The 13330-nt window shown below is 43.9% G+C and overlaps 1 protein-coding gene across 1 annotated transcript in view; it reads right to left on the minus strand.

The window, feature by feature from the left end:
- Positions 1 to 13330, minus strand: part of SLC9A1 (solute carrier family 9, subfamily A (NHE1, cation proton antiporter 1), member 1) — a 93322-nt gene that overhangs the window by 65741 nt on the left and 14251 nt on the right. The window contains exon 3 of the mRNA XM_010830255.1: positions 9340 to 9463. Within this exon, the coding sequence (XP_010828557.1) occupies positions 9340 to 9463 (124 nt within the window). The remainder of the gene's footprint in view (positions 1 to 9339; positions 9464 to 13330) is intronic.

Genomic DNA, 13330 nt, shown 5'->3' on the forward strand with positions numbered 1-13330 from the left:
CAGGGATCAAGACCATCCCCATGGAAAACAAATGCAAAAAAGCAAAATGGCTGTCTGGGGAGGTCTTACAAATAGCTGTGAAAAGAAGAGAAGTGAAAAGCAAAGGAGAAAAGGAAAGATATAAGCATCTGAATGCAGAGTTCCAAAGAATAGCAAGAAGAGATAAGAAAGCCTTCTTCAGCGATCAATGCAAAGAAATAGAGGAAAACAACAGAATGGGAAAGACTAGAGATCTCTTCAAGAAAATTAGAGATACCAAAGGAACATTTCATGCAAAGATGGAATCAATAAAGCACAGAAATGGTATGGACCTAACAGAAGCAGAAGATATTAAGAAGAGGTGGCAAGAATACACAGAAGAACTGTACAAAAAAGATCTTCACGACCCAGATAATCACGATGGTGTGATCACTCACCTAGAGCCAGACATCCTGGAATGTGAAGTCAAGTGGGCCTTAGAAAGCATCACTATGAACAAAGCTAGTGGAGGTGATGGAATTCCAGTGGAGCGATTTCAAATCCTGAAAGATGATGCTGTGAAAGTGCTGCACTCAGTATGCCAGCAAATTTGGAAAACTCAGCAGTGGCCACAGGACTGGAAAAGGTCAGTTTTCATTCCAATCCCAAAGAAAGGCAATGCCAAAGAATGCTCAAACTACCGCACAATTGCACTCATCTCACATGCTAGTAAAGTAATGCTCAAAATTCTCCAAGCCAGGCTTCAGCAATATGTGAACCGTGAACTTCCTGATGTTCAAGCTGGTTTTAGAAAAGGCACAGGAACCAGAGATCAAATTGCCAACATCCTCTGGATCATGGAAAAAGCAAAAGAGTTCCAGAAAAACATCTATTTCTGCTTTATTGACTATGCCAAAGCCTTTGACTGTGTAGATCACAATAAACTGTGTAAAATTCTGAAAGAGATGGGAATACCAGACCACCTGACCTGCCTCTTGAGAAATCTGTGAGCAGGTCAGGAAGCAACAGTTAGAGCTGGACATGGAACAACAGACTGGTTCCAAATAGGAAAAGGAGTACATCAAGGCTGTATACTGTCACCCTGCTTATTTAACTTATAAGCAGAGTACATCATGAGAAACGCTGGACTGGAAGAAACACAAGCTGGAATCAAGATTGCTGGGAGAAATATCAATAACCTCAGATATGCAGATGACACCACCCTTATGGCAGAAAGTGAAGAGGAACTAAGAAGCCTCTTGATGAAAGTGAAAGTGGAAAGTGAAAAAGTTGGCTTAAAGCTCAACATTCAGAAAACGAAGATCATGGCATCTGGTCCCCTCACTTCATGGGAAATAGTTGGGAAACAGTTGAAACAGTGTCAGACTTTATTTTTTGGGGCTCCAAAATCACTGCAGATGATGACTGCAACCATGAAATTAAAAGATGCTTACTCCTTGGAAGGAAAGTTATGACCAACCTAGATAGCATATTCAAAAGCAGAGACATTACTTTGCCAACAAAGGTTCGTCTAGTCAAGGCTATGTTTTTTCCTGTGGTCACGTATGGATGTGAGAGTTGGACTGTGAAGAAGGCTGAGCGCCGAAGAATTGATGCTTTTGAACTGTGGTGTTGGGGAAGACTCTTGAGAGTCCCTTGGACTGCAAGGAGATCCAACTGGTCCATTCTGAAGGAGATCAGCCCTGGGATTTCTTTGGAAGGAATGATGGTAAAGCTGAAAGTCCAGTAGTTTGGCCACTTCATGTGAAGAGTTGACTCATTGGAAAAGACTCTGATGCTGGGAGGGATTGGGGGCAGGAGGAGAAGGGACGACAGAGGATGAGATGGCTGGATGGCATCACTGACTCGATGGACGTGAGTCTGGGTGAACTCCAGGAGTTGGTGATGGACAGGGAGGCCTGGCGTGCTGCTATTCATGGGGTCGCAAAGAGTCAGACACGACTGAGCAGCTGAACTGAACCGAAAGTGACTTAACAGGCAGGCATGGGAGGACTATTCCAACTATTTTTGGGAAGGGGTGGAGATTCCCAGGATTTGGGCCACTACCCACTCCTTGGTCTTTTATCAGTGCCTTGGAAATGTCAAGGCACCTCTGGGTGTGTCATTTCACTTGCTGACTGAGGATCAAGGTCTAGTCTTGTCTGCCATCTTGGTCCCACTTGATTCTAATCAGTTTATGTTGTGTCCTTGGGCTATGTCATTCTTTCAAAAGTTATGCCCTGCCCCTTTCCCTCCTGTTACAGTTGGGGAACTAAGATCCCACTTGCTGCAGAGCAACAAGGCATAACTACTGAGCCCGCACTCCACAACTAGAGAATCCATGCTCCGCCACAAAGGATCCTACATGATGCAACAAAGATATGGCCTACTGACCACAACTAACCACCGACACAGCCAAATAAATACACAAAACACGTTGTTGTGCAGCCATCACCACCGTCCACCCCCGTAACTCTTTTCTTCCTGTAAATCTGAAACTCTATATCTATTAAACAATAATTCCTCCTTCTGCCCTCCCCTCAGTTCAGTTCAGTTCAGTTCGGTCGCTCAGTCATGTCCGACTCTTTGTGACCCCATGAATCGCAGCACGCCAGGTCTCCCTGTCCATCACCAACTGCTGGAGTTTACCCAAACTCACATCCACCGAATCGATGATGCCATCCAGCCATCTCATCCTCTGTCATCCCCTTCTCCTCCTGCCCCCAGTCCCTCCCAGCATCAGGGTCTTCTCCAACGCCCCCCAGCAACTCCCCATTCTACTTTCTGCCTTTAAAGTACCTCATACATATCATGGATATGTATGTAATCATACATATCATGTATTTTTTGTCCTTTTGTGACTAGCTTGTTTCGCTTAGTATTACATCTTCAAAGTTCATTCATGTTGCAGCATGGGTCAGAATTTTTTTAAGGCCAAATATGATTCCATTGTATGAATATACTGCATTTTGATAATGCATTTAAGTGCCAGACAGTTGGGTTGCTCCTATGCTTTTGCTATTGTGAATCATGCTGTTGTGAACATGGGTGTGCACAGGAGGGTGTCTTCGAGATCCTATGCCAAGAAGTGGAATTGCTGGGCCGTCGGGTAATTCTATGTCTTTTTGAGGAAGCTCCATACTGTTTTTCACAGCTTCAGCATCATTTTACATTCCCACCAACAGTACACAAGGGTCCCGATTTCTCCACATCCTTGCCAACACTTGTTTTCTGTGTTTTTTAACTTTTTAATAGAATTAATTATATCTTTGCTGTACAGCAAAGTTGTTTTCTGTGTTTTTGATAATAAGCATCCTAATGGGCGTGAGGTGGCTGACTAATTCATCTTTGTAAATGAACACTGGGCATGATGCAATCAGTGTTTATTGAGTGAACAAATGAGGCTACAGTCTTGTTAGAGGAAACACTGAAACCACTTGGCCTGGGCAGGCAAAATATAGCTACTTGTATGAATTACCTTAGAACAAGAGGTCCTGTTTAAAAATGTGGGACTAACAAGCTACCACCAACCAGAAGAACTCAGGAAAGGTCGAAAGGAGACAGTACATGCCCGTCCACGTGTGCCACTAAGAAGGACCCTGAGTTAAATGAACTAATCCCATCACCATAAAATCAGAGGCCGAGAGCCACATGGCAGAGCAGCTCTTTCGGGTTCCTTTACCCTGCTGCTCTCCACCTGGGCACCTTTCCCTAGTAGCTCAGCTGATAAAGAATCTGCCTGTGATGCAGGAGACCCCAGTTTGATTTCTGGGTCAGGAAGATCCCCTGGAGAAAGGACAGGCTATCCCCTCCCGTATTCTTGGGCTTCTCTGATGGCTCAGGTGGTAAAGAATCTGCCTGCAATGCTAGAGACCATCCCCAGAGAAGGGAACAGCTACTCACTCCAGTAGAATTGCCTGGAGAATTCCTTGGACAGAGGAGCCTGGAAGGCTATAGTCCATGGGGTTGCAAAGAATCGGACACAACTGAGTGACTTTCACTTCACTACCCTGCTGCTCTCCACCTGGGCACCTTTCCCAGTACAAGCCTCTGGATTTGTCAGCATGTGTATTTCCTTGAACAAGTCATTTCCAAGTGTTAGACAAGAGCCCACTCTCGGGCCCTGGAAGCAGTCCCCGGAAGTGGTCCCCCTTCCTGCAGCAGTCTGAATCAGTGGTCTTCAGACTTTTTGCTCTCGTGCCAACTTAAAGTATTTTTTTAAAACTGCATTTGTGAGGATTCCAACAGGAAACAAATAACACACTCAAATTAAGATAATTCAAGCAGGTCATATGTACAAAGGAGCTAATTTAGAAGGTGCGGTCAAGGGGTAGGGAAATCACCAGGGATTATGCAGGAAGCTGGGAAGAGCAGCAGCTAGGGTGTTACCACCTAAGGTCTAAAGGGCAATTTTTCTGCCTTAAGAGGAGCAGTGACTTTCCATCCAGGGTCAGGGCCAGAATGACTAGATGTCCAGAGGCGAGAACAAAGGGGATAAAAATCCTAATCTCGCTCCTCCCTCCATTCTGTCTCCTGCCAGGGCTTCCCAGTGACCAAATCCAAGTTGAGGCTAGAGGCACAAAGCCCTTGATGTCCTCCAACCAAGTCAGCCATCCAGGGGAGAGAAGACGGGAGAGATAGGTTGGAGAATGGATCTGCTGGTCCACATGCAGGCTAGGTGGCACATTTTAATATTGTTCACTGAAACATCTTAAATATAAGCCACTGCAAAATGTATACTTGTTTGGACTTCCCTGGTGGCACAGTGGATAAGAATCCACTTGCCAGTGCAGGGGACATGGGTTTGATCCCTGGTCCAGGAAGATTCCGCAAGCCATGGAGCAACTAAGCCTGTGTGCTACAACTACTGAAGCTCAAGAGCCTAAAGCCTGTGCTCCACAAGAGAAACCACTGCCATGAGAAGCCCAAGTAGCACAACAAGGAGTAGCCCTTGCTTGCTGCAACTAGAAAAGTCCGCCAAAAGCAACAAAGACCCAGGGTAGCCCAAACTTTAAAAAAAAAAAAAAAAAAGGATACACTTGCTAAATAAAACTGTTCCATCATCAGCTGAATGTAAGCATCATCAGGGTTTGATACTATCTTTCACTTCAAGAAAATACCAGAACAAGCTCACTTTAACAGGCAGAAATGCTACATCATTATTTTTTTTTCTTCTTGAACTTATAGTTGCATTTTGCTTACTTTTCCAGAATGTTATCCTAAGGTAATATATTTTATGCTGGAAAGTCTGTTATTGATTACTTTATTCATACTCCGATAGAAATTTATATATATGATTGCAATTTAAGAAATTTTGAAATTTAAATAATTTAAATTTTCCTTTGACTCTAAGTCTCTATGTTTTAAAATTTCTTCTGGATTGAAATATCACTTATTATTGTACTAATACACAACTGATCAAAGCAACATAACATATATCTTTTGAAAAATAATTATTAAACAAAGAGTGAAACAATATTGGAAATATGTCTCTTACTGAAATCGATTTTTTTTCAGTTAGTTTGTGAATTTATGGATGTTACTACTGGAATGAAGCTGGGTTCAGCATCAATTTTATATCTATTTTTAACTTTTATAAATAGAAGCTCTGAGAAACCGTGTTCAAATAAATAAGTAGATGAAAATGAAGGGAGTTTTGTTATAATAATGTCACGTAACTTTTTTAATTCTTAGAGTTTCAAGCCAAAAAATTACATAGTGATTATTTTGAAAAATGATCAAAAGTTATTTTGGGGGGATTTCCCCGGCAGTCTGGTGGTTAAGACTTTGTCTTCCAATTGCAAAGGGCAGGAGTTTGACCCCTGGTCAGGGAATTAAAGGTCCCACATGCTGTGGGGTGCAACCAGAAATTTCTTTTAAAGTTGTTTTTAATGACAGCAAAATCAGAACCTCTTTCAACTCTATTTTGAAAGCAAAGAACTGGCAATTGCTCCACTTGCAAAATGCTTTATCCAGTCTTCAGAGTTCTTCACCTGTGGTTGGTACCCTGAAGGTATTTACCCCTAGGGTAAGATTGTGGGTAAAAACCAGGGCTTAGAGCCTGTTGTAAAGTTAGAGAGGATGCGTGTGAAAAAGACAGACCTGGACCAAAGAGCATCTTCTCCAGAAGATGTGTCTTAGCAAAGAGCGTGAATAGAGTTTGAGGATCTGGACACCAATTCTTAGAAGTTTCTGTGCCATGCACCTTTGCCCTCCAGGCATTTCCAATTTAGTCAGGGGGAGAAGTTTGCCGACAAAGGTCTGCATAGTCAAAGCTATGGTTTTTCCAGTAGTCATGTATGGACATGAAAGCTGAAACATAAAGAAGGTTGAGGACCAGTGAATTAATGCTTTTAACTTGTGGTGCTGGAGAAGACCCTTGATAGTCCCTTGGACCACAGGGAGATCAAACCCAGTCAATCCTAAAGGAGATCAACCTTGAACATTCATTGGAAGGACTGATGCTGAAGCTGAAGCTCTAATACTTGGGCCACGTGATGCAAAGAGTGGACTCATTGGAAAAGACTCTGATGCTGGTAAAGATTGAGGGCAAAAGGAAAAGAAGGTGGCAGAGGATGAGATGGTTAGATAGCATCACCGACTCAATGGACCTGAATTTGGGCAAACTCTAGGAGATAATGAAGGACAGGGAAGCTTGGCATGCTGCAGTCCATGGGTCCAAATTGTGTCCGCAAAGAGTCGGACATGATTTGGTGACTGAACAACAAAAACAGCAAGGGGAGAGGAGTTAGAGAAATGTGCTGAAGGGTCGGTGAGTAGTGATGGAGATGTTCAGGGATTTACTTTTCACTGTGGGGGCCAAAAAAGGCTTTGTGGGTGAAGTGGCATGTCAGCTGCTTTTCAGGTTGGGTAGGATTTTGACAGAAAATATAGGAGAGAGGACATTCAAGGTGGAGTGCACTGAATAAACAAAACCTCAGAGATAAGAAGCCATAAGGCAAAAGAATAAAAATGGAAGACATAGACCATGTGAGCATGTTTGGGAAATAAGCAGAGTGTAGACAGAGGCAAAGAGTGGGAGAAAAGGCAGAGACATAAACTCTCAAGGCTAAAATCTTAAGAACCATCTTATCTAGTCTCCACTGTTATCTCCAGCACTCCACCAAAATCCACTCAGTGCTGTAAAACATCTAGTCCTCAGGAGTTCATTATTCAGAGCTGCGGCTCCCACCTTCTTAGTACTGGGGACCAATTTTGTGGAAGACAATTTTTCCACAGACAGGAATGCAGAGGTGAGAGGGATGGTTTAGGCAGTAATTCAATCATTTTTCTGTGACCCAAGGGCTGGGGACCCCTGCTTTACATAATACCCCATCCATTGGAAATATAAAGCAAGCCACATGTATAATTTACATTTTTCTGGTAACTACCAAAAGGGGGAAAAAAAAGAAACAGGTGAAATTAAGCATTTTTGTTTTCTTGGAATATTTAAATCCAGATTATTAATTTTTAAACAATTTTGTGTATGTATTTTTATTATTTATTATTTTGGCTGTGCTGGGTCTTTGTTGCTTTGCGCGGGGGTTTCTCTAGTTGCAGCGGACTTTCTCTTGTTGCGGCGAGCAGGGGCTACTCTTCCTTTGGTACTCGGGATTCTCACTGTGGTGCCTTTTCTTGTTACTGACCACCGGGCTCTAGGGGGCTCAGGCTTCAGTAGCTGCAGCACACGGGCTTCAGTAGCTGTGGGTGTGGTCTTAGTTGCTCCTCAGCATGCGTATTTTCCCCAGACCACAATCAAACCTATGTCCCCTGCCCTGGCAAGACGGGATCTTACCCAGGGCACCACCAGGGAAGTTCCCCATTATTAATCTGCATATCATAAAATTAATTAATTTTAAATGTATACGTTTTATCATATGTACAGGTGAAATTAATTTTAATAGTTTTTTTATTTAGCTCAACACATCCAAAATATTATCATTTTAGTTAGAAATCAAAAGAAAAACAGTTACTGAGATATTATACATTCTTTTTCTGTACTAAACCATCCCAGTTCAGATCAGCCACATTTCACTTGCTCAGTGGCCCCACGTGGCTAGTGAGTACAGCACAAATCTAGGGGGAACCTATTATATTCTTGGACCACTTTTGGTAGTTAGACATCTTCCCTTGGATGATAGAATAATGCTGACTTGATTTCTTCTTTAAACACTTGCATCTTCGACTTGTTTGCTATCGACATGTATTAATATAGAATTAGGATAGGAATAACCACCAGGTGCTATGGTTTCTCATGTTAGGGGTGCCTCATCCTGGCCTTGCAGGTCAGAGAAGTTTTCAGGAGGAAGATACACAGGAATGGGTATAATTAATGCTTAAAAGAGATTTTATTATATTCAGCTTGTAATTATTCTCTAAACCATACTTATATGTTTGGTGTACTCCTCTGTATATGATATATTTCACAATTTAAAAATGTAAGTTTTCTTCCCAGTAGCAATGAGCAATGATCCAGTGTCCAGATTTTGGCTTCTAAAAATCATCTTCAAAAGAAGAAACCAGGGATCTTTGGAGAAGTAGATGATTTTATGGTGGGTAGAGAAAAGAAAAGGCTTCTCTGGTGGCTCAGATGGTAAAGAACCTGCCCGCAGTGCGGGAAAACCAGAGTTCAATCTCTGTGTCGAGAAGATGATCCCCTGGAGAAGGACATGGCAATCCACTCCAGTATTCTTGCCTGGAAAATTCCATGGATAGAGGAGCCTGGCAGGCTAAAGTCCATGGGGTCTCAGGACTGAGTGACTAAAAATTTCCAATTTCCAGAGAATAGACAAGATGAGCTCAGAACGTCTTGCAGTGCCAGAAAGTAAGAAAGGATTAAAAAACCAAAACCCGATAACCTGAAAGAGCAAGCGATGGGCAAAGCTGGGACAATTTGAGCTACAGAAGAAATAACGTAGTGTTGGATTATAACCCAAAGTGTCAAATAAATATTACATGAGTCCCTGTTAATAAAAATAAATAACTGAATAAATAAGTAAATAAATGGGGGAGAAGAGACAAATCTTCTTTAAAGAAGAATCCCAAATAGTTAATGTAGATGCTTCCCCCTCCAGGAGGCAGAATTTAATCCCATTCCCTAACCCTTGAGTGTCAGCTGATCTAGTGACTTGCTAAAGAACAGACTGTGGAAAGGTGTGGGGGCAGGGGTGGTGGTTATGGAGTGGGAGTGGTAGAATCAGCAAGCGGTGGAAGGTAACATAACCAGTAATAAGCCCTGTGGGTAGCATGTGACCCATGATAGGGTGTGATGAGAAGGGCTCTTCATCTCTGTGGCTATTTGTTCTCCAGAACCCATAACCTCAGTCTAGTCATGAGGCAAATAGCAAGTAAGTCCAAATTAAGGGACATTCTGCAAAATACCTAACCAGTGTTCCTCAAGGTTTTCAAGGTCATAGGAATAAGGAAAGACTAGTAAGTTGTCGCCGGCCAGAGCAGACTCAGGAGACAGGGGAACTAAATGCAGGGTGGTGTCCTGGCTGGGATTCTGGAACAGAAAAAGAAAATTGGTGAAATCTGATTAAAGTCTGGAGTTTGGGATTTTCCGGGCAAGAATACTGAAGCAGGTTGCCATTTCCTCCTCCATGGGATCTTCCTGACCCAGGGATCGAACCCGAGTCTCCGGTGGCTTCTGCATTGGCAGGCGGATTCTTTTTACCGAGCAACCTGGGAACCCCTCAAAGCTAGGGGAGAAAGACATCAAAAAAGAAAGGAAGGAAGAAAGAAAGGTCTTGCCTACTAGAAGCAGAAACCTTGGAGGAGGCTGCATTTCTGGGAGCATGGGGAAGGGGTGAAGTGGAATAGCAGACCCAGTGGAGACTCTTGGTCAGGTCAGGGTTAAGCCTTTGGGACTTTATCTCATGGTAGTGGGGGAACCATTGAAGGTTACTGAGTGTAGCCTGACTTCAAGGGTATGGCTGATTTCAGAATGACTCAGCCAAAGTCATCCTGTTCAGCTTACCCAGGCCCCTTTCTACCCTCCCCTACCCAAGGTCCCTTCTTTCCATGAGCTCTTTATTCTTTGCCTGTAGAGGCCAAACTCTGGCTGGAATCTGAGTCATTAGCACAGAGAGATCTCCTCCACTGCTCACCCTCCCACCCCCACCCTATCCTGGTTCAGTGGTCTTTAGAGGCTCAGCATTGCCACACCTGCTAAGGGCCAGAGCCACCTTTCAACCCACCCAGCAGAGACGCCTGGGCAGGGAGGTGCAGGATGGGGACTCATGTAGAAATCCTGTAAGCTCTTAGTGGAGTCATTTCCACCACACTCTGTCCCCTCTCTCTCCTCTCTTCCTCTGGTGAAAGGAAAGCAGTCCATTGGAGAGGGAAGCAGAAGGCAGCTTCAAGATGGAAACTTCTAGACTGCCACCAGGAAGATTGTTATCAGCCTTTCTTCGATGACCTGCTTGGAAACACAAATATGTCCAGGTCAGAAGCTGGGGGCAGGGATGAGGGAGAAAATGGGAGAGAAAAGGTAACTCTATAGTTTGCTCTCCATATCCGTGGATTCAACTAACTGCAGATAGAAAATATTCAGAAAAAGACATTTCCAGAAAATTCCAAAAAGCAAAACTTGAATTTGTTGAGCACTGGCAATGATTATGGCACCCCAGTCTAGTACTCTTGCCTGGAAAATCCCATGGACGGAGGAGCCTGGTAGGCTGCAGTCCATGGGGTCGCCAAGAGTTGGACATGACTGAGCGACTTCACTTTCACTTTTCACTTTCATGCATTGGAGAAGGAAATGGCAACCCACTCCAGTGTTCATGCCTGGAGAATCCCAGGGATGGGGGAGCCTGGTGGGCTGCCGTCTATGGGGTCGCACAGAGTCAGACAGGACTGAAGTGACTTAGCAGCAGCAGCAGCAGGCAATGATTTACATTGTATTTACAATGTTATTGACAACTATTTATGCAACATTTACATTGAATCAGGTATTATAAGTAACCTAGAGATTGATTGATATTTTGGGCTACGCTGGGTCTTTGTTCCAGCATGTGGGCTTTTCTCTAGTTGCAGCTCGCAGGCTTCTCTTTGTAAGAATCCGCCTGCAATGCCGGAGACCCCAGTTTGATTCCTGGGTCGGGAAGATCCGCTGGAAAAGGGATAGGCAACTCACTCCAGTATTCTTGGGCTTTCCTGGTGGCTCAGAAGGTAAAGAATCTGCCTGCAATGCATGAGACCTGGGTTTGATCCCTGGGTTGGGAAGATCCCCTGGAGGAGGGTATGACAGCCCACTCCATATTCTTGCCTGGAGAATCCCTGTGGACAGAGGAGCCTGGTGGGCTGCAGTCCATGGAGTCGCAGAGAGTCGGACACGACTGAGCAGTTAAGCACACAGCATGCTATTTTACAGGTATGAAGGACTTCAGCATCCACACATTTTGGTATTGGCAGGAGGTCCTGGAACCAATCCCCCAAGGACACTGAAGGAGGACTTCTCCTGCCAGCAGTGGTAGCTATGAGAATTCAGTGTTAGAATTTATCAATTTCCACACCTCAGTCATGCCAGTTTTCTCATCCTGTATCTTTAATCCTGTATCTTTTCCCTCTGTGGAAGAGAATACAAAACTTTAACTTTACTGAGCAATCTGTTCTGTGCTAGGCACTATGCATAACTTCATTCGGTCCTCATAACAACTCTATCAGTATACCCATTTTACAGATAGAAAGCTGAGGCTCAGAGAAGGTAAGTGACATGCCCAAGGTTATGCAGCTGAGAGGTAGCAGAGCAGGAAGACAGCAAAGCCAGTTCAAGTCTTTAGAAGCATGGGCTTGAAAAGGATCTTAGGGAATTTTACCTTTCAGGGTAGAGGAAGGGAATGGTTTTATGGTAAAATCCAAACTTCTTACAGGGTATCTAGCCTCCACTTCTGACCTCACCCCTATAATGTCTGAAGTAGCCACAGCATTTAGAGAAATTCTTAAAGCCTTGTCCTTCTTTCTAAAGGTGTCCCTCCAAATTGTTCATTCAGGTCTGGGGCTAAAAATCAGAGCCACCATCCTTGTTCACCCCATGCAGAGCCCACATCCCCTTCAGTCACTCTTTGCGACCCTATGGACTGCAGCACGCCAGGCTTCCTTGTCCTTCGCCGTCTCCTGGAGCTTGCTCAAACTCATGCCCATTGAGTCGATGATGCCATCCAATCATCTCATTCTCTGTCACCCCCTTCTCCTGCCCTTAATCTTTCCCAGCATCAGGGTCTTTTCCAATGAGTTGGATCTTCACATCAGGTGGCCAGAGTATTGGAGCTTCAGCTTCCAATGAATATTTAGGACTGATTTCCTTTAAGATTGACTGGTTTGATCTCCTTGCAGTCCAAGGGACTCTCAAGAGTCTTCTCCAACACCACAGTTCAAAAGCATCAATTTTTCAGTGCTCAGCCTTCTTTGTGGTCCAACTCTCACATCCATATATGACTACTGGAAAAACCATAGCTTTGACTAAACGGACATTTGTCGGCAAAGTAATGTCTCTCCTTTTTAATACACTGTCTGGGTTTGTCATAGTTTTTCTTCCAAGGAGCAAGAGTCTTTTAATTTCATGACTTCAGTCACCATCCACATCCCCTTACACATGCTCAGGTGTCATCATAGTACCTACTGCCTCCTGACATATTTCTGTACTTATTTCTTTGCTTGTCTGTATCCATCCAAGAGAATATAAACTCCACAAGATCAGGACCTGGTCTGTTTGATTCACTGCTGTACTCCTAGTGTCTGATATAGTAGACTCATAATGTGTTGGATGAAGAAATTCTGCTTTCTTCCACTGAGTACTTGGCTCCTATTCCCCATCAGCTGCTGAATTCTCTCCCCACTTCAAAGCCTTACTCCTTCACTTTCCCATTAGGGACTGCTTCTCTCTCACCTTTCCTAGCCTAGGGACTGATACAGCCACCCAGTTAGTTGTTCCAACCAGAAACCAGAAGTCTCTTCAACTCCTCCTCTCTTTCTATCTGCCCTGTACCACTACCCCCAGTTTCCAATCAATCACCAACTCCAGTCCATTTTATCTCTTTACCTGTCCCCCAGATATGCCAAGTCTCCCAGTCCCTGCTATGCTCCCTCCTCCAGGCAGCTCTCCTACTTTGCCTAGGTTGCTGCATCAGCCTCCTCTGCCTCCGGTTAGGCCCTTGCCATTCAGTCTGCATGTTGTAATCACAATGATTAGCCTAAAACTCAAATCGCCTGGGTAAGCATCCCATTGAGTCCCCAGAGACTTGAAATAAAGTCCAAGATCTTAATGAGGAATATAAGACTCTGCCCTGTGTGCATAGCCTTACTTTCAACCACACTCTGCTCCTGTCTGATTGAAACACTTTTCGTTTCCCCAAACGTGTCCATGACATTT

The sequence above is a fragment of the Bison bison genome, unplaced genomic scaffold (genome assembly GCF_000754665.1).
Source record: "Bison bison bison isolate TAMUID 2011002044 unplaced genomic scaffold, Bison_UMD1.0 scf7180017864516, whole genome shotgun sequence".
Classification (NCBI taxonomy): Eukaryota; Metazoa; Chordata; class Mammalia; order Artiodactyla; family Bovidae; genus Bison; species Bison bison.